At 44.3% G+C, this 24,256-nt stretch overlaps 1 protein-coding gene across 1 annotated transcript; it reads right to left on the bottom strand.

The window, feature by feature from the left end:
- Window positions 1–1,088: 1,088 nt before the first annotated feature.
- Window positions 1,089–23,355, bottom strand: LOC143767708 (uncharacterized). Its single transcript, XM_077256218.1, has 6 exons — window positions 23,221–23,355; window positions 3,006–3,083; window positions 2,777–2,860; window positions 2,497–2,707; window positions 2,272–2,420; window positions 1,089–2,145 (listed from the first exon to the last, which is right to left on the bottom strand). The coding sequence occupies exons 4-6, from the start codon at window positions 2,609–2,611 to the stop codon at window positions 2,074–2,076; spliced, it is 336 nt and encodes a 111-aa protein (XP_077112333.1). The 5' UTR covers window positions 2,612–2,707; window positions 2,777–2,860; window positions 3,006–3,083; window positions 23,221–23,355; the 3' UTR covers window positions 1,089–2,073.
- Between the last annotated feature and the right edge of the window lie 901 nt (window positions 23,356–24,256).

Below are 24,256 nucleotides of genomic sequence, written 5' to 3'. Positions count from 1 at the left end.
GATTGAGGGACATATTTGCTGAATACTTTATTCCACCTCAAGGAAGAGTAGACTGGCAGGATTTCTCTTAGACCTTGTAACCAAAAGTCATTGACCTTCTTTATCCAAAGTTGTGTACCTGTTTGGGTTTTCCCCAAAGTATTTTACCTTCTTTTACCCAAAGTTGTGTACCTGTTTGGATTTTCCCCAAAGTATTTTACCTTCTTTTACCCAAATTTGTGTACTTGTTTGGGTTTTACTCAAAGTATTTTACCTTCTTTAGCCAAAGTCGTGTACCTGTTTGGTTTTACCCAAAGTTGTGTACCTGTTTGGGTTTTACCCAAATTATTTTACCTTCTTTACCCAAGTTATGGTTGTGTATTACCCAAAGTATTTAATTTCTTTACCCACAGTATTTTACCTTGTTTTAACCAACGTATTTAACCTAATGAATAAATGAAAGACAACATTTTTAACCAATAAACTGTTTTTTATTAACAAATTATTAAAACAAAAAAAAAGTTATAAATTATAATAGTGTGGGGTGGAGATAGTGCTGGAGGGGCTGTCAGATTGGGACACTTCGACATTGGGAGTGTGGAGAGAGGAATCTGGTGGTGGTGAAGGATCAGTAGGTAAAACAGGTGAAGGGGTGGAGAAAGAAAGAACAGGTGGACATGAAACCGGGAGTAGTATTGGGAATTTGGAAGGTTTGAGGGGTGGAGTGGATGGATTGGGAGGCAGAAGAGGTGGTGGGTGGAGAAGAGGGTTGTGTTTGGGGCATGATGGGTGTTGAAGGAGACAGGTGGTAGTGGGCAGGGAGTGGAGGCGTGAATGATGTGGTTGGGAACTGGTACGGGGCGGGATGTTGGCACGGGGCATGATGCTGGTACGGGGCAGGCAGCTGGCATGAGGCAGTATGTTGGTATTGTATAGGAGGGGGAGGAGGGACAGTGCTGGAAGGGGGGCAGGTGCGGGAGGAAGTACTGGGGTCGGTGGAGGGGTTTGCGAGCTAACATGCGCTAGAGCAGACTGGCACATTTGCATTACATGCATCTGCTGGTCAGGAGATAGCTTATCCATGCGCTCAAGTACTGACTGGAAAAATGTGTGGTTTGGAGATTTAATTGCATCTGAATGCATCCTATTATTATTATACATTTTTATAGCGCCATTTATTCCATGGCGCTTTACATGTGAATACGGGGCAAATATAGACAAAAATTAAACATGAGCAAAAAACAAGGCACACGGGTACATAAGGAGGGAGGACCCTGCCCGCGAGGGCTCACAGTCTGCAGGGGATGGGTGATGAAACATTAGGAGAGGGTAGGGCAGGTTGTGCGGCAGTTCAGTAAGTTCAGGATCACTGCAGGCTGTAGGCTTGTCGAAAAGGTGAGTCTTCAGGTTCTTTTTGAAGGTTTCTATGGTAGGCGAGAGTCTGATGTGTTGGGGTAGAGAGTTCCAGAGTATGGGGGAAGCACGGGAGAAGTCTTGGATGCCGTTGTGGGAAGAAGAGATGAGAGGGGAGTAGAGAAGGAGATCTTGAGAGGATCGGAGATGGCGTGTAGGTAGGTATCGGGAGACAATGTCACAGATGTATGGAGGAGACAGGTTGTGGATGGCTTTGTATGTCATTGTGAGGGTTTTTGATCTGGAGTCTCTGGGCGATAGGAAGCCAGTGAAGGGCTTGATATAGAGGAGAAGCTGGGGAATAGCAGGGAGACAGGTAGATTAGTCGGGCAGCAGAGTGTCCAGGCGTGTGTGCAACTCAAGAATACTGTTGCTGAGCAAATGAAATCCTGTGGTCATTTGCTCAGGCAACAGTTTCAGAAAGTTCTGGAAGGCTGCACTCAGATGCAAGAACTCAGGCACATAACTCTTTTCCTGACCCCTCTGGCGCTGCCGCCCAGAAGCCACAGGTGTACTAGAGGTGGCAGCATCAGAGGGGTGGGGTAAAGGAAAGGCTATATCCTCACCAGCAGATTCATGCAACGTAGTCGTCCAGGATGCTCCAGCGCTGGTGGGACCGAGGGATCAGATGTGAGGGAAGGCTGGGAAGGTGCAGAGGGTTTGGGTCTGTCGAAGTGTCCCTCAGTGGCAGTCTCCTGAGGGATCGCTCCAGAAGGGTTCAAGTCTGCAGGCTCCCAAGTGCTGCCGACGGTGCTGTGGAATAAAGACAAAAAAGATATATAATTAATATATTGATATTGCATGGCCCTGGCCTGGCAGAAACACAAAAAGTGTTAGACGAGTAAATATTTTTTATTAAATGGGGTGGGGAATATTTACCTTCTGCTCACCATTGTTGACCGGAGGAACGACAGGGCGTTTGCACTTGCTTCTGTGTCCTCCAAATTCACTCGGGGCCCACATCTCTTTGTTGAACTCCTTCTTGAAGCGATCCCTGATTGACCGCCACCGCTTGACAATTCTCTCACCTGAAAAGTGAAAGCACAAATTGGTTAGTATACAACACTTTACATCCAGCTACATAACTGAACTGTGTATACTTACGTGCTTGATTCTGGGCCCGAATATCGAGGTCCTCCCAGTTCTCTACAAGCTGTTGGCACACTTGCTCCCAGAGCCGACGGGTAATAATGATATAGGCATGGTGGCGGTCTCCCATGTTCCACAGCGGCTCCTGCTCCGGGATCAGATCGATGAGGAGGTTGATATCTAGCCCGGACTCCTCATCGTCTGAGTCAGGAGCATGCTGTGAAGCCTGTTAGAAAAAAAAAAAACCATTAGACTCAAAACAACAACATAAAATGAAAAGAAAAAAAATTCTTACCCGATGGCGACCGCCCTGCAGCTCACACCGACGACCCTAGGAGGTGCTTTGAGGACCTCTGGATTGAGCACCAGAATCAGAAGACTATAAGAAATAATTTTTAATTATTTTTTATGTGCTTGGATGTAGGCTTATGTGTTGTGTGCAGTGTTAGGTCTGTAATGATCTGTTTTTTATGTGTTGTGTGTAGTGTGAGGACATGGTTCTGCGATGCATGCAAGAAACGTACCAACTGCGGGCCCGCTCCAGGTCTCTCTCCACCCCTTTGGTCTTCTTCTGGAAGCACCTCTTCCGCTGCTGCAGCTTCCTGTTATACAAAAATGATAGATTAAGATATATTTATAAAAAAATATTATATATATACACACATATATATATACACATTATATATATATATATATATATATATATATATATATATATATATATATATATATATATATATATATACATATACATATACATATACATATATATATATACATACATACATACACATACAGTGGGGCAAAAAAGTATTTAGTCAGTCAGCAATAGTGCAAGTTCCACCACTTAAAAAGATGAGAGGCGTCTGTAATTTACATCATAGGTAGACCTCAACTATGGGAGACAAACTGTGAAAAAAAATTCCAGAAAATCACATTGTCTGTTTTTTTATCATTTTATTTGCATATTATGGTGGAAAATAAGTATTTGGTCAGAACCAAAATTTCATCTCAATACTTTGTAATATATCCTTTGTTGGCAATGACAGAGGTCAAACGTTTTCTGTAAGTCTTCACAAGGTTGCCACACACTGTTGTTGGTATGTTGGCCCATTCCTCCATGCAGATCTCCTCTAGAGCAGTGATGTTTTTGGCTTTTCGCTTGGCAACACGGACTTTCAACTCCCTCCAAAGGTTTTCTATAGGGTTGAGATCTGGAGACTGGCTAGGCCACTCCAGGACCTTGAAATGCTTCTTACGAAGCCACTCCTTCGTTGTCCTGGCGGTGTGCTTTGCATCATTGTCATGTTGAAAGACCCAGCCACGTTTCATCTTCAATGCCCTTGCTGATGGAAGGAGGTTTGCACTCAAAATCTCACGATACATGGCCCCATTCATTCTTTCATGTACCCGGATCAGTCGTCCTGGCCCCTTTGCAGAGAAACAGCCCCAAAGCATGATGTTTCCACCACCATGCTTTACAGTAGGTATGGTGTTTGGAGGAAAAAGAATACTGAGTTGCATCCATCAAACACGACAAGTTGTGTTTCTACCAAACAGTTCCAGTTTGGTTTCATCAGACCATAGGACATTCTCCCAAAACTCCTCTGGATCATCCAAATGCTCTCTAGCAAACTTCAGACGGGCCCGGACATGTACTGGCTTAAGCAGTGGGACACGTCTGGCACTGCAGGATCTGAGTCCATGGTGACATAGTGTGTTACTTATGGTAGGCCTTGTTACATTGGTCCCAGCTCTCTGCAGTTCATTCACTAGGTCCCCCCGCGTGGTTCTGGGATTTTTGCTCACCGTTCTTGTGATCATTCTGACCCCACGGGGTGGGATTTTGCGTGGAGCCCCAGATCGAGGGAGATTATCAGTGGTCTTGAATGTCTTCCATTTTCTAATTATTGCTCCCACTGTTGATTTCTTCACTCCAAGCTGGTTGGCTATTGCAGATTCAGTCTTCCCAGCCTGGTTCAGGGCTACAATTTTGTTTCTGGTGTCCTTTGACAGCTCTTTGGTCTTCACCATAGTGGAGTTTGGAGTCAGACTGTTTGAGGGTGTGCACAGATGTCTTTTTATACTGATAAGTTTAAACAGGTGCCATTACTACAGGTAATGAGTGGAGGAAAGTGGAGACTCTTAACCCCTTCCTGACATCTGACGTACTATCCCGTCGAGGTGGGGTGGGCCCGTATGACCACCGACGGGATAGTACGTCATCACCGATCAGCGGCGCTCACGGGGGGAGCGCGGCCGGGTGTCAGCTGCATATCGCAGCTGACATCCGGCACTATGTGCCAGGAGCGGTCACGGACCGCCCCCGGCACATTAACCCCCGGCACACCGCGATCAAACATGATCGCAGTGTACCGGCGGTATAGGGAAGCATCGCGCAGGGAGGGGGCTCCCTGCGGGCTTCCCTGAGACCCCCGGAGCAACGCGATGTGATCGCGTTGCTGCGAGGGTCTCCTACCTAACTCCTTCCTGGCTGCAGGTCCCGGATCCAAGATGGCCGCGGCATCCGGGTCCTGCAGGGAAGGAGGTGGCTTACCGAGCGCCTGCTCAGAGCAGACACTGGTAAGCCTGCACCGATGTAAGTGAGATCGGTGATCTGATAGAGTGCTGTGCACACTATCAGATCATCGATCTGTGATGTCCCCCCCTGGGACAAAGTAAAAAAGTTAAAAAAAAAAAATTTCCACATGTGTAAAAAAAATACAAAAAAATTCCTAAATAAATAATAAAAAAAATATATATATTATTCCCATAAATACATTTCTTTATCTAAATAAAAAAAACAAAACAATAAAAGTACACATATTTAGTATCGCCGCGTCCGTAACGACCCAACCTATAAAACTGTCCCACTAGTTAACCCCTTCAGTAAACACCGTAAGAAAAAAAAAAAAAAAACGAGGCAAAAAACAACGCTTTATTACCATACCGCCGAACAAAAAGTGGAATAACACGCGATCAAAAAGACTGATATAAATATCCATGGTACCGCTGAAAACGTCATCTTGTTCCGCAAAAAACGAGCCGCCATACAGCATCATCAGCAAAAAAATAAAAAAGTTATAGTCCTGAGAATAAAGCGATACCAAAATAATTATTTTTTCTATAAAATAGTTTTTATCGTATAAAAGCGCCAAAACATAAAAAAATTATATAAATGAGATATCGCTGTAATCGTACTGACCCGAAGAATAAAACTGCTTTATCAATTTTACCAAACGCGGAACGGAATAAACGCCTCTCCCAAAAGAAATTCATGAATAGCAGGTTTTTGGTCATTCTGCCTCACAAAAATCGGAATAAAAAGTGATCAAAAACGGTCACGTGTCCGAAAATGTTACCAATAAAAACGTCAACTCGTCCCGCAAAAAACAAGACCTCACATGACTCTGTAGACCAAAATGTGGAAAAATTCTAGGTCTCAAAATGTGGAGACGCAAAAACTTTTTTGCTATAAAAAGCGTCGCTGGTTTCACACTTGCGTTTTTGTCTGCAGCGTTTTTTGCACAAAAAAACGCATGCGTTTTTTCCCTATATTTAACATTGAAAACGCATGCGTTTTTTTGTACGGGTTTGGTCGCGTTTTCAAACGCATGCGTTTTTTTTCTGCATGCGTTCATTTTCAGAAATACAACCTGCAGTATTTTCTTGCGTTTTTAAGCACATGCGTTTGCGTTAAAAACGCATGCGTTTTTATCGGAAAAAAACAGAAAACACACTGAAAAGCCACCCACCACCATCAAGGTGATAAAGAGATCCAAACCCTAACCCTAACTCTACCCCTAACCTCACCCCTAACCGTTTAATGAACATTTTCTGACAGTCATAGTGCCACGTATTTCAGTGCCACGTATTTCAGTGCCACGTATTTCAGTGCCACGTATTTCAGTGCCACGTATTTCAGTGCCACGTATCACGTATTTCAGTGCCACGTGTTTCAGTGCCACGTATTTAAGTGCCACGTATCACGTATTTCAGTGCCACATATTTTAGTGCCACGTATTTAAGTACCACGTATTTCAGTTGCACGTATTTCAGTTGCACGTATTTCAGTTGCACATATTTCAGTGCCACGTATTTCAGTGCCACGTATTTCAGTGCCACGTATTTCAGTGCCACGTATTTCAGTGCCACGTATTTCAGTGCCACGTATTTCAGTGCCACGTATTTCAGTGCCACGTATTTCAGTGCCACGTATCACGTATTTCAGTGCCACGTATTTAAGTGCCACGTATTACGTATTTCAGTGCCACGTGTTTCAGTGCCACTTATTTAAGTGCCACGTATCACGTATTTCAGTGCCACGTATCACGTATTTCAGTGCCACATATTTAAGTGCCACGTATTTAAGTGCCACGTATTTAAGTGCCACGTATTTCAGTTGCACGTATTTCAGTTGCACGTATTTCAGTTGCACGTATTTCAGTTGCACGTATTTCAGTGCCACGTATCACGTATTTCAGTGCCATGTGTTTCAGTGCCACGTATTTAAGTGCCACGTATGACGTAGTTCAGTGCCACGTATTTCAGTGCCACGTATTTCAGTGCCACGTATCACGTATTACAGTGCCACGTATTTCAGTGCCACGTATTTCAGTCACGTTTAGAGTTAGGGGTAGGGTTAGGGTTAGAGCTAGGGTTGGAGGTAAAGTTAGGGTTAGGGTTGGGGCTAAAGTTATGGTTGGGGCTAAAGTTAGGGTTTGGATTACATTTACGGTTTGGATTAGGGTTGGGATTAGAATTCTGGGTGTGTCAGGGCTAGGGGTGTGGTTAGGGTTACCGTTGGGATTAGGGTTAGGGGTGTGTTTGGGTTAGGGTTTCAGGTAGAATTGGGGAGTTTCCACTGTCCAGGCACATCAGGGGCTCTCCAAGCGCGACATGGCGTCCAATCTCAATTCCAGCCAATTCTGCGTTGAAAAAGTAAAACAGTGCTCCTTCCCTTCCGAGCTCTCCCGTGCGCCCAAAAAGGGGTTTACCCCAACATATGTGTTATCAGCGTACTCGGGACAAATTGAACAACAACTTCTGGGGTCCAAGTTCTCTTGTTATCCTTAGGAAAATAAAAATTTGGGGGGCTAAAAATCATTTTTGTGGGAAAAAAAAGATGTTTTATTTTCACGGCTCTGCGTTATAAACTGTAGTGAAACACTTGGGGGTTCAAAGTTCTCACAACACATCTAGATAAGTACCTTGGGAGGTCTAGTTTCCAATATGGGGTCACTTGTGGGGGGTTTGTACTGTTTGGGTACATCAGGGGCTCTGCAAATGCAATGTGACGCCTGCAGACCAATCCATTTAAGGCTGCATTCCAAATGGCGCTCCTTCCCTTCCGAGCTCTGTCATGCACCCAAACAGTGGTTCCCCCCCACATATGGGGTATCAGCGTACTCAGGACAAATTGCACAACATTTTTTGGGGTCCAATTTCTTCTCTTACCCTTGGGAAAATAAAAAATTGGGGGTGAAAAGATCATTTTTGTGAAAAAATATGATTTTTTATTTTTACGGCTCTGCATTATAAACTTCTGTGAAGCACTTGGTGGGTCAAAGTGCTCACCACACATCTAGATAAGTTCCTTAGGGGGTCTACTTTCCAAAATGGTGTCACTTGTAGGGAGTTTCAATGTTTAGGCATATCAGGGGCTCTCCAAACGCAACATGGCGTCCCATCTCAATTCCAGTCAATTTTGCATTGAAAAGTCAAATGGCGCTCCTTTCCTTCCGAGCTCTGCCATGCGCCCAAACAGTGGTTTACCCCCACATATGGGGTATCAGCGTACTCAGGACAAATTGTACAACAACTTTGGGGGTCCATTTTCTCCTGTTACCCTTGGTAAAATAAAACAAATTGGAGCTGAAATAAATTTTGTGTGAAAAAAAGTTAAATGTTCATTTTTATTTAAACATTACAAAAATTCCTGTGAAACACCTGAAGGGTTAATAAACTTCTTGAATGTGGTTTTGTGCACCTTGAGGGGTGCAGTTTTTAGAATGGTGTCACACTTGGGTATTTTCTATCATATAGACCCCTCAAAATGACTTCAAATGAGATGTGGTCCCTAAAAAAAAATGGTGTTGTAAAAATGAGAAATTGCTGGTCAAATTTTAACCCTTATAACTCCGTCACAAAAAAAAATTTTGGTTCCAAAATTGTACTGATGTAAAGTAGACATGTGGGAAATGTTACTTATTAAGTATTTTGCGTGACATATGTCTGTGATTTAAGGGCATAAAAATTCAAAGTTGGAAAATTGCGAAATTTTCAAAATTTTCGCCAAATTTCCATTTTTTTCACAAATAAACGCAAGTTATATCGAATAAATTTTACCACTAACATGAAGTACAATATGTCACGAGAAAACAATGTCAGAATCGCCAAGATCCGTCAAAGCGTTCCAGAGTTATAGCCTCATAAAGGGACAGTGGTCAGAATTGTAAAAATTGGCCCGGTCATTAACGTGCAAACCACCCTTGGGGGTGAAGGGGTTAAAGAAGAAGTTACAGGTCTGTGAGAGCCAGAAATCTTGATTGTTTGCTTCTGACCAAATACTTATTTTCCACCATAATATGCAAATAAAATGATAAAAAAACAGACAATGTGATTTTCTGGATTTTTTTGTCTCAGTTTGTCTCCCATAGTTGAGGTCTACCTATGATGTAAATTACAGACGCCTCTCATCTTTTTAAGTGGTGGAACTTGCACTATTGCTGACTGACTAAATACTTTTTTGCCCCACTGTGTGTGTGTATATATATATATATATATATATATATATATATATATATATATATATATATATATATATATATATATATATATATATATATATATATATATATATATAGCCCAGGGAGGAAAGACTGTGCCAACACTGCGATCAGGAGGCCATGGAGGACGAAACCCACTTCCTGCTACACTGCTCCAAATACTCAGCAATGAGGGACACTCACTTCAGGAGACTCTCACATCTCTTCCCGGACTTCATCACCATGAAGGAGGAAGAGAAGACATATCCTGCTGGGAGAAGAGAGAGCAGTGGAGATAGCAGCACGGTATGTGAGCGAATGTCATAGACTGCGAGAAAGAGAACTATGATGCCATGGACTATAGCCCCCACAATGGATCTGCCTCCATCCACCTCCCCTATGCCATGGACTATAGCCCCCACCCTGGATCTGCCCCCATCCTCCTCCCCTATGCCATGGACTATAGCCCCCACAATGGATCTGCCCCCATCCACCTCCCCTACAGCTCCTACCCAACATCCCCACAGTCCCTATCCCTATTGCCTCTATACACTTGCTTTGGCAAAACTGATGTGCATTTGGTCCTGCCAATAAAGCTTCTTTGAATTGAGTGTGTGTGTGTGTGTGTGTGTGTGTGTGTGTGTGTGTGTGTGTGTGTGTGTGTGTGTGTGTGTGTGTGTGTATATATATAATATCATGGCAAAAAATAAAAAAAGGGAGCACCATCATTTAAAACAAAAAGATGTATTTACCTCACAGCGCAGACGACGCGGGGGAGAACTCCCAGAAGAAGGCATGGATACAACTGGCTGCTGTCAAGGTGTGGCTGGCTGGCTGCTGGCATACTCTGGCTGGCACAATCTGGCTGGTGGCAAGTTCAGCTCTTGTGGCAGGTCTTTTGTGTGTGTACAGTGAGTGTGTGTGTGTGTGTATATACAGTGTGTGTGTGCAGTGTGTATATACAGTGTGAGTGTGTATACAGTGTGTGCAGTGTCTATATAGTGTGTGTGTATACAGTGTGTGCAGTGTGTATATACAGTGTGTGCAGTGTGTGAGTGTATATACAGTGTGTGTGCAGTGTGTATATACAGTGTGAGTGTGTATACAGTGTGTGCAGTGTGTATACAGTGTGTGCAGTGTGTATAGTGTGTGAGTGTGTATACAGTGTGTATATACAGTGTGAGTGTGTATAGTGTGTGTGCAGTGTGTATATAGTGTGTGTGTATACAGTGTGTGAGTGTGTATACAGTGTGTGTATACAGTGTGTGTGTATACAGTGTGTGTTAACACAGTGCTTGCAACATGCCTTTATTTTTATGAATTACACAGGTCTGCAAAAAAAATTCTCAAGAGCTGTTTTGGTTATTCCACGTAATCTTTATGTTTTTAAGTGCGCTGAATTCGAAAATGACCTCCGTTTTGTCATAGGACATCACGTTTTCTGACAATTTAAGTAACTATGCTAAATAAGACAATACCTCAAAATAAATGAAAATAGACTCATAAAATTAACTTATTACAAATGTTTTATGAAAATAATTTTTTTTTAACTGCAATGAGCTCCCTAACAAACACTAAAATCGATTCTTCTTCCCTGTGAGACTTCTCTTGGTACATTTACGCTTGTGAGTAGCATCTGGAATGTCTCTCTGGAGCATCCAACAGTAGTCTGCCATCATTGTAATGCTCCATCTTCCCTGGTGTTCTTCTTTCCATCTCTTTAACCCCTTCACCCCCAAGGGTGGTTTGCACGTTATGGACCGGGCCAATTTTTACAATTCTGACCACTGTCCCTTTATGAGGTTATAACTCTGGTACGCTTCAACGGATCCCAGTGATTCTGACACTGTTTTCTCGTGACATATTGTACTTCATGATAGTGGTAAAATTTATTTTATATTACCTGCGTTTATTTGTGAAAAAAACGGAAATTTGGCGAAAAATTAGAAAATTTTGCAATATTCCAACTTTGAATTTTTATGCAATTAAATCACAGAGATACGTCACACAAAATACTTAATAAGTAACATTTCCCACATGTCTACTTTACATCAGCAAAATTTTGGAACCAAAATTTTTTTTTGTTAGGGAGTTATAAGGGTTAAAATTTGACCAGCAATTTCTCATTTTCACAACACCATTTTTTTTTTTAGGGACCACATCTCATTTGAAGTCATTTTGAGGGGTCTATGATAGAAAATACCCAAGTGTGACACCATTCTAAAAACTGCACCCCTCAAGGTGCTCAAAACCACATTCAAGAAGTTTATTAACCCTTAAGGTGTTTCACAGGAATTTTTGGAATGTTTAAATAAAAATGAACATTTAACTTTTTTTTCACACAAAATTTACTTCAGCTCCAATTTGTTTTATTTTACCAAGGGTAACAGGAGAAAATGGACCGCAAAAGATGTTGTCCAATTTGTCCTGAGTACGCTGATACCCCATATGTGGGGGGAACCACTGTTTGGGCGCATGGGAGGGCTCGGAAGGGATGGAGCGCCATTTTGAATGCAGACTTAGATGGAATGGTCTGCAGGCGTAACATTGCGTTTGCAGAGCCCTAATGTACCTAAACAGTAAAAAAAAAACCACGAGTGACACCATTTTGGAAAGTAGACCCCCTAAGCAACTCATCTAGATGTGTTGTGAGAGCTTTGAACCCTCAAGTGTTTCACTACAGTTTATAACGCATAGCCATGAAAATAAAAATAAAAAATTTTCCCCCCAAAATTATTTTTTAGCCCCCAGTTTTGTATTTTCCCAAGGGTAAAAGGAGAAATTGGACCCCAAAAGTTGTTCTCCAATGTGTTCCGAGTACGCTGATACCCCATATGTTGGGGTAAACCCCTGTTTGGGCGCACGGGAGAGCTTGGAAGGGAAGGAGCACTGTTTTACTTTTTCAACGCAGAATTGGCTGAAATTGAGATCGGACGCCATGTCGCGTTTGGAGAGCCCCTGATGTGCCTAAACAGTGGATACCCCCCAATTATAACTGAAACCCTAATCCAAACACACCCCTAACCCTAATCCCAACGGTAACCCTAACCTCACCTCTAACCCAGACACACCCCTAACCCTAATCCCAACCCTATTCCCAACCGTAGATGTAATCCAAACCCTAACCCTAACTTTAGCCCCAACCCTAACTGTAGCCTTAACCCTAGCCCTAACCCTAGCCCCAACCCTAACCCTAGCCCCAACCCTAACCCTAGCCCCAACCCTAACCCTAGCCCCAACCCTAGCGGTAAAATGGAAATAAATACATTTTTTTAATTTTTTTATTTTTCCCTAACTAAGGGGGTGATGAAGGGGGGTTTGATTTACTTTTATAGCGGGTTTTTTAGCGGATTTTTATGATTGGCAGCTGTCACACTGAAAGAAGCTTTTTATTGCAAAAAATATTTTTTGCGTTACCACATTTTGAGAGCTATAATTTTTCCATATTTGAGACCACAGAGTCATGTGAGGTCTTGTTTTTTGCGGAACGAGTTGACGTTTTTATTGGTGACATGCTCGGGCACGGGAGATTTTTTGATCGCTTTTTATTCCGATTTTTGTGAGGCAGAATGACCAAAAACCAGCTATTCATTAATTTCTTTCGGGGGAGGCATTTATACCGTTCCGCGTTTGGTAAAATTGATAAAGCAGTTTTATTCTTCAGGTCAGTACGATTACAGCGATACCTCATGTCTATCATTTTTTTATGTTTTGGCGCTTTTATACGATAAAAACTATTTTATAGAAAAAATAATTATTTTGGCATCGCTTTATTCTGAGGACTGTAACTTTTTTATTTTTTTGCTGATGATGCTATATGGCGGCTCGTTTTTTGCGGGACAAGATGACGTTTGCAGCGGTACCATGGTTATTTATATCTGTCTTTTTGATCGCGTGTTATTCTACTTTTTGTTTGGCGGTATGAGAATAAAGCGTTGTTTTTTGCCTCTTTTTTTTACGGTGTTCACTGAAGGGGTTAACTAGTGATATAGTTTTATAGGTGGTGTCGTTACGGACGCGGCGATACTAAATATGTGTACTTTTATTGTTTGATTTTTTTTTATTTAGATAAAGGAATGTAATTATGGGAATAATATATATATATATATTTTTTTCTTTATTTAGGATTTTTTTTTTCTTTTTTCTTTTACACGTGGGAATTATTTTTTTTTTTACTTTTTTACTTTGTCCCAGGGGGGGGGGGGGGGGGGGGACATTACAGATCGGTGATCTGACTGTGTGCACAGCACTCTGTCAGATTACCGATCTCACTTACAGCCGTGCAGGCTTACAAGCACCTGCACAGCACCCGGAAGTAATCCCTGCAGGACCCGGATGCAGCCCCGCGGCCATTTTGGATCCGGGGCCTGCAGGGATAGGAGACCCTCGCAGCAACGCGATCACATCGCGTTGCTCCGGGGGTCTCAGGGAAGCCCACAGGGAGCCCCCTCCCTGCGCGATGCTTCCCTGTACCGCCGGCACACCGCGATCATGTTTGATCGCAGTGTGCCGGGGGTTAATGTGCCGGGGGCGGTCCGTGACCGCTCCTGGCACATAGTGCCGGATGTCAGCTGCGATAGGCAGCCGACACCCGGCCGCGCTCCCCCCGTGAGCGCGGCCGATCCTGCTGGAGTACTATTCCGTCCTTGGGAATTAGGGCCCACCCCACATGGACGGAATAGTACGTCCAATGGCAGAAAGGGGTTAATGTCCTGGTGGAATCGTTCACCTTGCTCTTCACTCACAGCTACCAAATTTTCAGGAAAGTTGTCAAGGTGGGAATAGAGAAAATGCACTTTCAAACTCATCAGGCAACCTAAAGCTTGAAATGCTTTCAGCATTCATCCGATGATTTTTTTGTAGTCAGGGTCTTTGCCATTGCCCAAAAATGTCTCTACGACCTCTTTAAATGCAAACCACTCTTCTTTTTGAGGATGCGTCATGGTATTGATAAAATCTTGATCAGCTATAAGCCTTCTAATGTCTGGTCCGACGAACACACCTTCCTTCAATTTTGCCTCCGAGAGGCCTGGAAACTTGTTGACCAAGTATTTGAAGCATTCTCCATCTTTTGGAAGTAATTTTACGAATTGCTTCATCAATTCCAATTTTATGTGGAGAGGTGGTAGAACTTTATTGGGAGGAACCAAAGTTTCTTGGGGGACATTTTTTTCACCAACTGTGAGCACCCTCGGCTGCCAATTCTTCTTGGTCCAGTGATTTATTCGGTCTCGACTGTCCCATAGACACAGAAAACAAGGGTATTGGTATACCAAATTTTAAGAGAATTTTGCATTTTGTGGCAAATCCTGAAGTCCAGGATTTTTTTCAAGATTTTTTTCGTTTTCAGCACACCAAAATACATGGAAATTAGATGAAAATAATCAAACACCTTTTTAGTCGCAGACCTGTTATCTTAGGCTACTTTCACATTAGCGTTTCCCTGATCTGCGGCAGGCTGCGGACTTCCTCCGTGAAGCCCCGCCCTCACCTCCGCCGATAGCTCTGCCTATTTCTGCATGCGGCCCGCATGCTACCTCCGTACCTATCTTTAACATTAGGTACGCAGGTCGTGCGGCAGTATGCAGATGCTGCCGCATGCGTCGTTTTGACGATGTGGCGACCAGCGTAGGACGCAGCCTGTAGCATTTTTTTTTTTCCCCGCATCGTCAAAACGACGCATGCGGCAGCATCTGCATACAGCCACACGACCTGCGTACCTAATGTTAAAGATAGGTACGGAGGTTGCATGTGGGCCGCATGCAGAAGTAGGCGGAGCTATCGGCGGAGGTGCGGCCGAGGGCGGGGCTTCACGGAGGAAGTCCGCAGCCTGCCGCAGATCAGGGAAACGCTAATGTGAAAGTAGCCTTATACAGCCCCAACACATATCACAGCACTAATTGAGAAAGGACATGTACAAAAAACACCACATATTAGAAAGTAATACAGGTTAAGACTACAACCGAGTAGCAGAGGGGCCCTGTTCACAGGAGCTAACAATGAGGAAACAGCAATGCTTAAAAAAAAAAAAAAAAAGTCTTCTTTACTGCTTCATTAGATACTTATACAGGTGTATAATGAGGCTCTCACTGTACAGGCAAAGACCTCAAACGATGACTGTGGAGAACGTATTTCTATTTAAAAATGTAAAAAGAAAGAGACTATCTGCGCTGGATTAGAATGTCCCCTTCAATATAAAAAGATCCTAAGGACTGATACTGAAAAAATGTAAAACCACCTAATAAGAAATACGAAGAACTGCATGCATATTAAAACCAATCAATCATATAAAATATAAAAAAATATATTAGTATAAAAAAATGTGTCTATATCTACCTGCTGGGATTTCTTATGAGGATAAAGTGCTCCGTGGTTAAATAGAAAGCCAATGGAATCACAGCTGCATGTAATCTTTCTGTGTTCACAAATCAGTTGCCGCTAGTAATACAGACTCCTGTTGGGAGCCAGGCACTTACTTCTCCCGCGGGCAAAGAACTCCAAAGAGTGCCGTGTTTTGTCTCCGAAGTAGCGTGTTGCAGGAACTGCCCCGGCCGGTGGCAGAGAAAAATCCTGTGCTCGTACTTCCTTAGAGACCGGTCAGTGTTGCTCCGGCTCAGCCGCCCGGTACTCTGCCGCAGCAGGACCTAGTGTGACGTCACAGTCACGTGAAATCTCACGTGACGGGCTACAGAAAAAGAATAGGACCAAATCCTATGCGTTTCGGAGCAAAAAACGAGCTCCTTCATCAGGATTATTTTAAGCAACGGATGGGTGTGACCGTGACACTATTTGCTGCAGGTGTATGAAGGTACAAGCGCTACTGGCTTTTATATAGATATCTATTTAAAAATGGTTGAGCCTAGACTGTATGGGCTCCTTCCTGGTTTCCTGACTGCAGATCATACAGTGTAGCCGGCTCAGTACTGAAGATGCTAGAGTGTATGGGCTTCTTCTAGGTATATATTCTTGAAGATAGCAGACTTTATGGGCTGCTGCCTGGCCCTGACTGCAGCCCATACATGACACTAGAATGTATGTGCTCCTTCAAGGTATGAATTATTAAAGCCAGTGGAATATATGGGCTCCTGCAAGGTCCTGACTGCAGCCCATACACTCTAGCCAGCTCACTGGTGAAGACACTAGACTGTATGAGCTCCTTCCAGGTATATATAATTGTAGATACAGACTGTACAGACTCCTGTCAGGTATATATTATTGTAGATATAGACTGTACAGGCTCCTGTCAGGTATATATTATTGTAGATACAGACTGTACGGACTCCTGTCAGGTATATATTATTGTAGATACAGACTGTACGGACTCCTGTCAGGTATATATTACTGTAGATATAGACTGTATGAGCTCCTTCCAGGTATATATAATTGTAGATACAGACTGTACAGACTCCTGTCAGGTATATATTATTGTAGATATAGACTGTACAGGCTCCTGTCAGGTATATATTATTGTAGATACAGACTGTACGGGCTCCTGTCAGGTATATATTATTGTAGATACAGACTGTACGGGCTCCTGTCAGGTATATATTATTGTAGATACAGACTGTACAGGCTCCTGTCAGGTATATATTATTGTAGATATAGACTGTATGGGCTCCTGTCAGGTATATATTATTGTAGATATAGACTGTACAGGCTCCTGTCAGGTATATATTATTGTAGATATAGACTGTATGGGCTCCTGTCAGGTATATATTATTGTAGATATAGACTGTACAGGCTCCTGTCAGGTATATATTATTGTAGATATAGACTGTATGGGCTCCTGTCAGGTATATATTATTGTAGATACAGACTGTACGGGCTCCTGTCAGGTATATATTATTGTAGATACAGACTGTACGGGCTCCTGTCAGGTATATATTATTGTAGATACAGACTGTACGGGCTCCTGTCAGGTATATATTATTGTAGATACAGACTGTACGGGCTCCTGTCAGGTATATATTATTGTAGATACAGACTGTACAGGCTCCTGTCAGGTATATATTATTGTAGATATAGACTGTACGGGCTCCTGTCAGGTATATATTATTGTAGATATAGACTGTACAGGCTCCTGTCAGGTATATATTATTGTAGATATAGACTGTATGGGCTCCTGTCAGGTATATATTATTGTAGATACAGACTGTACGGGCTCCTGTCAGGTATATATTATTGTAGATACAGACTGTACGGGCTCCTGTCAGGTATATATTATTGTAGATACAGACTGTACAGGCTCCTGTCAGGTATATATTATTGTAGATACAGACTGTACAGGCTCCTGTCAGGTATATATTATTGTAGATACAGACTGTACGGGCTCCTGTCAGGTATATATTATTGTAGATACAGACTGTACGGGCTCCTGTCAGGTATATATTATTGTAGATATAAACTGTACAGGCTCCTTCCATGTATATATAATTGTAGATACAGACTGTATGGGCTCCTGTCAGGCATATATTATTGTAGAAAAACCCTTGACCCTTGTTCTCTATTTTAATTGAATCGATTACATTATTGTGTGAACTATGTACCTGTGTATCCTCCTGGCCCTCTATCCGAGTGGGTCCCCTGGTGGGATTGTTGTCCATTTTTATTGTGTTTTATTTATTATTCTCTTTCTTTTTAGTTCGTATAATATGCATTTGATGTCCCCTGACCCCTTTTGGACTCCTCATTGGACCACCTTCTGCTGCACCTCTGAACTTCGTCTTTTGGCTATTTTTCGCCGAATATTATACATACAATGTATTTTTACTTATGGCAATTATGTGCCTAATTTGTATACTCTTTGGATAGAGAATTTTATTCATCTGGCATACATGTGTGTATATATATCCATTGTATGTTTCTTTTGTTTATTGGCTTTCAGACATATGTGACACAGCGCAGCTTTCCCTGTACCTTTCTTGTTGTTGTTATCATCAAGCCGCCTCTAACACTGTATTATCTTGCTTATGCTAATCACCTGGTTGTATCTGGGGTATTCATGTCTACGGGCATATATTTACATATATGTACATCTGTCAGGGTTCTTCTCTGATATGTTAAATGCATTTGGCGGCTTACAACCTGATATTTATCTTAGATTCACGCCTGGTACATTGGCCCGGGTGCGCATGCGCGGCCTTCGGTTGTCTTGGTTCCCGGTCCGTGCGGCGTCTATTTGCCTCGCGCAGGCGCGGTGGGACTTTTTCCCACCGCGTCTGCGCGATGCTTGAGGCCGTTCCGGACCTGGGGCTGAGGGCCACGACCGCGCATGCGCCGCAACTACGGCCATGACTGGCGGAATCCTTACACGTGATTAATCACGTGGTACAGACCCGGAACTATTTGAGGGGTCCTGCAAGGGTCTGGGATATTCCCCTTGAAAAAGCTGAAGCACCCGCGCTAGCGAAACGCGCGTCGGGGGTCCTGTTGGACTGAATCCCACCCGGTACACGCCACCTCCGCATCTTGTCGGTAAGCACCTGTTTGGTTGCCAATATTTTTGGTGTGGGGGATGAATTTATGTCCCCCAGGGCTAACCTTATGTATATGGGCGGCTGCCTTCCTATTACTGGTAAATAAATTATATTTCCTAGGTGGTGGACTATACTGGTGGGGACTCACTCTATTCTTACTATCCGTTTTATATTGCTATTATACTTGTATGTATTAACTTTTGTATGATTAAATAAAATTATTTGTAGTATTTGCTTTCTCCGTTTTACTCCTTTTTTCTATCATTCTTATGGAGTTTCTTTGTCCTTGGGACTTTGGGTTTTTCTGGCACGATTCAGTGTTTTAGATTTCCCAGATAAATATGTTGCCTAGTTTTGTTCTAATATATTATTGTAGATATAGACTGTACGGGCTCCTGTCAGGTATATATTATTGTAGATATAGACTGTATGGGCTCCTGTCAGGCATATATTATTGTAGATATAGACTGTATGGGCTCCTGTCAGGTATATATTATTGTAGATATAGACTGTACAGGCTCCTGTCAGGTATATATTATTGTAGATACAGACTGTACGGGCTCCTGTCAGGTATATATTATTGTAGATACAGACTGTACAGGCTCCTGTCAGGTATATATTATTGTAGATACAGACTGTACGGACTCCTGTCAGGTATATATTATTGTAGATACAGACTGTACGGACTCCTGTCAGGTATATATTATTGTAGATACAGACTGTACAGGCTCCTGTCAGGTATATATTATTGTAGATACAGAATGTATGGGCTCCTGTCAGGTATATATTATTGTAGATATAGACTGTACGGGCTCCTGTCAGGTATATATTATTGTAGATATAGACTGTACGGGCTCCTGTCAGGTATATATTATTGTAGATATAGACTGTACGGGCTCCTGTCAGGTATATATTATTGTAGATACAGACTGTACGGGCTCCTGTCAGGTATATATTATTGTAGATATAGACTGTACGGGCTCCTGTCAGGTATATATTATTGTAGATACAGACTGTACGGGCTCCTGTCAGGTATATATTATTGTAGATACAGACTGTACGGACTCCTGTCAGGTATATAGTATTGTAGATACAGACTGTATGGGCTCCTGTCAGGTATATATTATTGTAGATACAGACTGTATGGGCTCCTGTCAGGTATATATTATTGTAGATACAGGCTCCTGTCAGGTATATATTATTGTAGATACAGACTGTACAGGCTCCTGTCAGGTATATATTATTGTAGATACAGACTGTACGGACTCCTGTCAGGTATATATTATTGTAGATATAGACTGTACGGGCTCCTGTCAGGTATATATTATTGTAGATACAGACTGTACGGGCTCCTGTCAGATATATATTATTGTAGATATAGACTGTATGGGCTCCTGTCAGGCATATATTATTGTAGATATAGACTGTACGGGCTCCTGTCAGGTATATATTATTGTAGATACAGACTGTACGGGCTCCTGTCAGGTATATATTATTGTAGATACATACTGTACAGGCTCCTGTCAGGTATATATTATTGTAGATATAGACTGTACGGGCTCCTGTCAGGTATATATTATTGTAGATATAGACTGTACAGGCTCCTGTCAGGTATATATTATTGTAGATATAGACTGTACGGGCTCCTGTCAGGTATATATTATTGTAGATATAGACTGTACGGGCTCCTGTCAGGTATATATTATTGTAGATATAGACTGTACAGGCTCCTGTCAGGTATATATTATTGTAGATATAGACTGTACAGGCTCCTGTCAGGTATATATTATTGTAGATATAGACTGTACGGGCTCCTGTCAGGTATATATTATTGTAGATATAGACTGTACGGGCTCCTGTCAGGTATATATTATTGTAGATATAGACTGTACAGGCTCCTGTCAGGTATATATTACTGTAGATATAGACTGTACGGGCTCCTGTCAGGTATATATTATTGTAGATATAGACTGTACAGGCTCCTGTCAGGTATATATTACTGATGATATCAGAATGTATGGGTCCCTGTCAGGTATATATGCTGCGATTGTTCTCGTATGCTGATTCGGCATGAAAAAACAATCACAGATGTGATCTGCCCCATAGATTAAGGGTATGTGTCCACGTTCAGGAAACGCTGCGTTTTTGACGCAGCGCTGAGCCGCAGCGTCAAAAACGCAGCGTCCAGATGTTACAGCATAGTGGAGGGGATTTAATGAAATCCCATCTCCACTGTGCATTAAAAAACGCATGCGTTTTTCCTGCAAAAACGCACATGCGTTGCGTTTTTTCAGAACGCAGCATGTTGCTACAATGAGCAAAAAAAGCAGGCACACCGCAGGTGACCTGCCAGTGACCTCAGGTGCATTTTTGGTCAGGATTTTACCTGCATAACATCCTGACCAAAGCCTGAAGCAAACCTGACCGTGGACACATACCCTAACACTGGTCCGAGTGCCATGCGATGTTTTCTCACATAGCGCTCGTCTGTATTCTACGCTAGTGTGACCCCAGCCTTAAACTTATGAAGCGACACAGACCACCTGCAGTTCAGCCATCATCAATATTTAAATCACAAGTTTTTCACCATCCAAAAAAATCCTAATTTTAACCTAGTTCCAAAGGTTTCTTAAAGGTAACCGGTCACCAGGTTTTCCCCATATATAGTACCACCAGCACCTATATGCCCTTATACACACCCTTCTAGAGTGCGGTACCGTATATACTCGAGTATAAGCCGAAATTTTCAGCCCACTTTTTTGGGCTGAAAGTGACCCTCTCGGTTTATACTCGAGTCATTGTCGGCGGGGGAGCAGCGGCTGTCACATACTCACCTGCTCCTGGCGCGGTCCCTGCATGTCCGATGGTCTCCGGGCAGCTCTTCCTGTGTTCAGCGGTCATGTGGTACCGCTCATTAAAGTAATGAATATAGACGCATATTCATTACTTTAATGAGCGTTATGTGACCGCTGAACATAGGAAGATGCTGCCGGCTCCCAGAGACCATCTGAAAGTGAGAAGCTTCTAGGGACCGCGCCGGGAGCAGGTAAGTATGATGGGGGAGGTGACCATTGCACGATATTCACCTCTCCCCGTTCCACCACTGCGGGCCGCTCTGTCCTCTGGCTGTGACTGTTCAGGTCAGAGGGCGCAATGACGTAGTTTGTGTGCGCGCCACCCTCTGCCTGAACAGTCAGTGCAGAGGATGGAAGAGCAGCGAGCAGCGGTGGAATGTGGAAGGTGACTATCGCAAGTGCCGGGGGCTTGAGCAGAGAGAGGTGAGTATGTGATTATTTTTATTTTAATCGCAGCAACAGCATATGGGGCATAATCTGTGGAGCCTCTCATGGGGCATAATCTGTGGAGCCTCTCATGGGGCCATCAACCATTATGCAGCACTATATGGGGCAAAAGTTTCTATGGAGCATCTCATGGGGCCATTAACATTTGTGCAGCATTATATGGGGCACATTTTAATATGGAGCATCTTATGGGGCGTATTTTGTATGGAGCATCTTACGCAGGTCGCCTCCCCACATCCCACGACAAGCAGGTCGCCTCCCCACATCCCACGACAAGCAGGTCGCCTCCCCACATCCCACGACAAGCAGGTCGCCTCCCCACATCCCACGACAAGCAGGTCGCCTCCCCACATCCCACGACAAGCAGGTCGCCTCCCCACATCCCACGACAAGCAGGTCGCCCTCAAATCTCACCACAGGGGACCCCCCCCCAATAGCCTGCAGCAGGTCACCCCCCACATGCAGGTCACCTCCCCACATCCCACCACAAGCAGGTCACCCCACATCCCACCACAGGGGTCCCCCAATAGCCTGCAGCAGGTCCCCCCCCCCCACAAGCTGGTTGCCCCCCACTAAAATGGGTCACCCCCAATAGCCTGCAGCAGGTTGCCCTCCCACAAGCAGGTCAGGGGTCCCTGAATAGCCTGCAGCAGGTCACCCCCCACACACAAGCAGGTCGCCTACCACAGGGGTCCACCACAACACCCAGCAGCAGTCCCCCCCCCCCCCAACATCCCACAATAGCCAGCAGCAGCAGGTCCCCCCAAAATCCCACAACAGGGGTCCCCCCAATAGCCAGCATCAGGTGCCCCCAAAATCCCACCATAGCGATCCCCCACAATAGCCAGCATCAGGTACCCCCCCAAATCCCACCACAGCGGTCCCCCACAATAGCCAGCATCAGGTACCCCCCCAAATCCCACCACAGCGGTCCCCCACAATAGCCAGCATCAGGTGCCCCTCCCCCCAAAAAATCCCACAATAGCCAGCATCAGGTGCCCCCCCCCAAAAAAAAAAAAATCCCACCACAGGTGCCGCCCCCAAAATCCCAAAGGGGGCCCCTACAACAGCCCCCCACCAAAACACACCACAGGGGTCAAAAAGAATAGCCAGCAGCAGCTCCCCCAAATCCCACCACAGGGCCTCCCCCCAATAGCGTTGGAAGTAGCATTTTTTCACCCTGAAACCACTAACCTCCATGTGCCATGGCGTCCACAACTGCCCATCACTACCACATCCAGTCATCCACAAGCTCATGCTACTTTAATTTGCCGCCTTGGTAAATAGAGAATACGCCCATGATGTGAACTCAGAACACGCCCCCTCCCGATAGGACACGCCCCCGGAAATGACGTCACACCTGGAAGGAGCCCATATAGTCTAGCATTAACCCTACCATATATGTGTTGGCGGCTCTGCGGGTGGAGGTCGGTGCTGGAGGCTCCATTAGTCTCTATGTGGAGTGCGGCTCTAAGGGTGGAGGTCGGTGCTGGAGGCTCCATTATTCTCTATGTGGAGGGCGGCTCTAAGGGTGGAGGTCGGTGCTGGAGGCTCCATTATTCTCTATGTGGAGTGCGGCTCTGCGGGTGGAGGTCGGTGCTGGAGGCTCCATTATTCTCTATGTGGAGTGCGGCTCTGCGGGTGGAGGTCGCTGCTGGAGGCCCCATTATTCTCTATGTGGAGTGCGGCTCTGCGGGTGGAGGTCGGTGCTGGAGGCTCCATTATTCTCTATGTGGAGTGCGGCTCTGCGGGTGGAGGTCGGTGCTGGAGGCTCCATTATTCTCTATGTGGAGTGCGGCTCTGCGGGGGGAGGTCGGTGCTGGAGGCTCCATTATTCTCTATGTGGAGGGCGGCTCTGTGGGTGGAGGTCGGTGCTGGAGGCCCCATTATTCTCTATGTGGAGTGCGGCTCTGCGGGTGGAGGTCGGTGCTGGAGGCTCCATTAGTCTCTATGTGGAGTGCGGCTCTAAGGGTGGAGGTCGGTGCTGGAGGCTCCATTATTCTCTATGTGGAGGGCGGCTCTAAGGGTGGAGGTCGGTGCTGGAGGCCCCATTATTCTCTATGTGGAGTGCGGCTCTGCGGGTGGAGGTCGGTGCTGGAGGCTCCATTATTCTCTATGTGGAGTGCGGCTCTGCGGGTGGAGGTCGCTGCTGGAGGCCCCATTATTCTCTATGTGGAGTGCGGCTCTGCGGGTGGAGGTCGGTGCTGGAGGCTCCATTATTCTCTATGTG

Source organism: Ranitomeya variabilis, chromosome 4 (genome assembly GCF_051348905.1).
Source record: "Ranitomeya variabilis isolate aRanVar5 chromosome 4, aRanVar5.hap1, whole genome shotgun sequence".
Taxonomy (NCBI): domain Eukaryota; kingdom Metazoa; phylum Chordata; class Amphibia; order Anura; family Dendrobatidae; genus Ranitomeya; species Ranitomeya variabilis.
This window is presented reverse-complemented; position numbering and strand designations above follow the sequence as displayed.

Coding starts and splice junctions, on each gene's coding strand:
- LOC143767708 (XM_077256218.1), bottom strand. CDS start 2,611: ATGGGAGACCGCCACCATGCCTATATCATTATTACCCGTCGGCTCTGG. Junction 2,421..2,496: donor TCGGGCCCAGAATCAAGCAC/GTAAGTATACAC, acceptor TTCACTTTTCAG/GTGAGAGAATTGTCAAGCGG. Junction 2,146..2,271: donor TCAACAATGGTGAGCAGAAG/GTAAATATTCCC, acceptor TTTATTCCACAG/CACCGTCGGCAGCACTTGGG.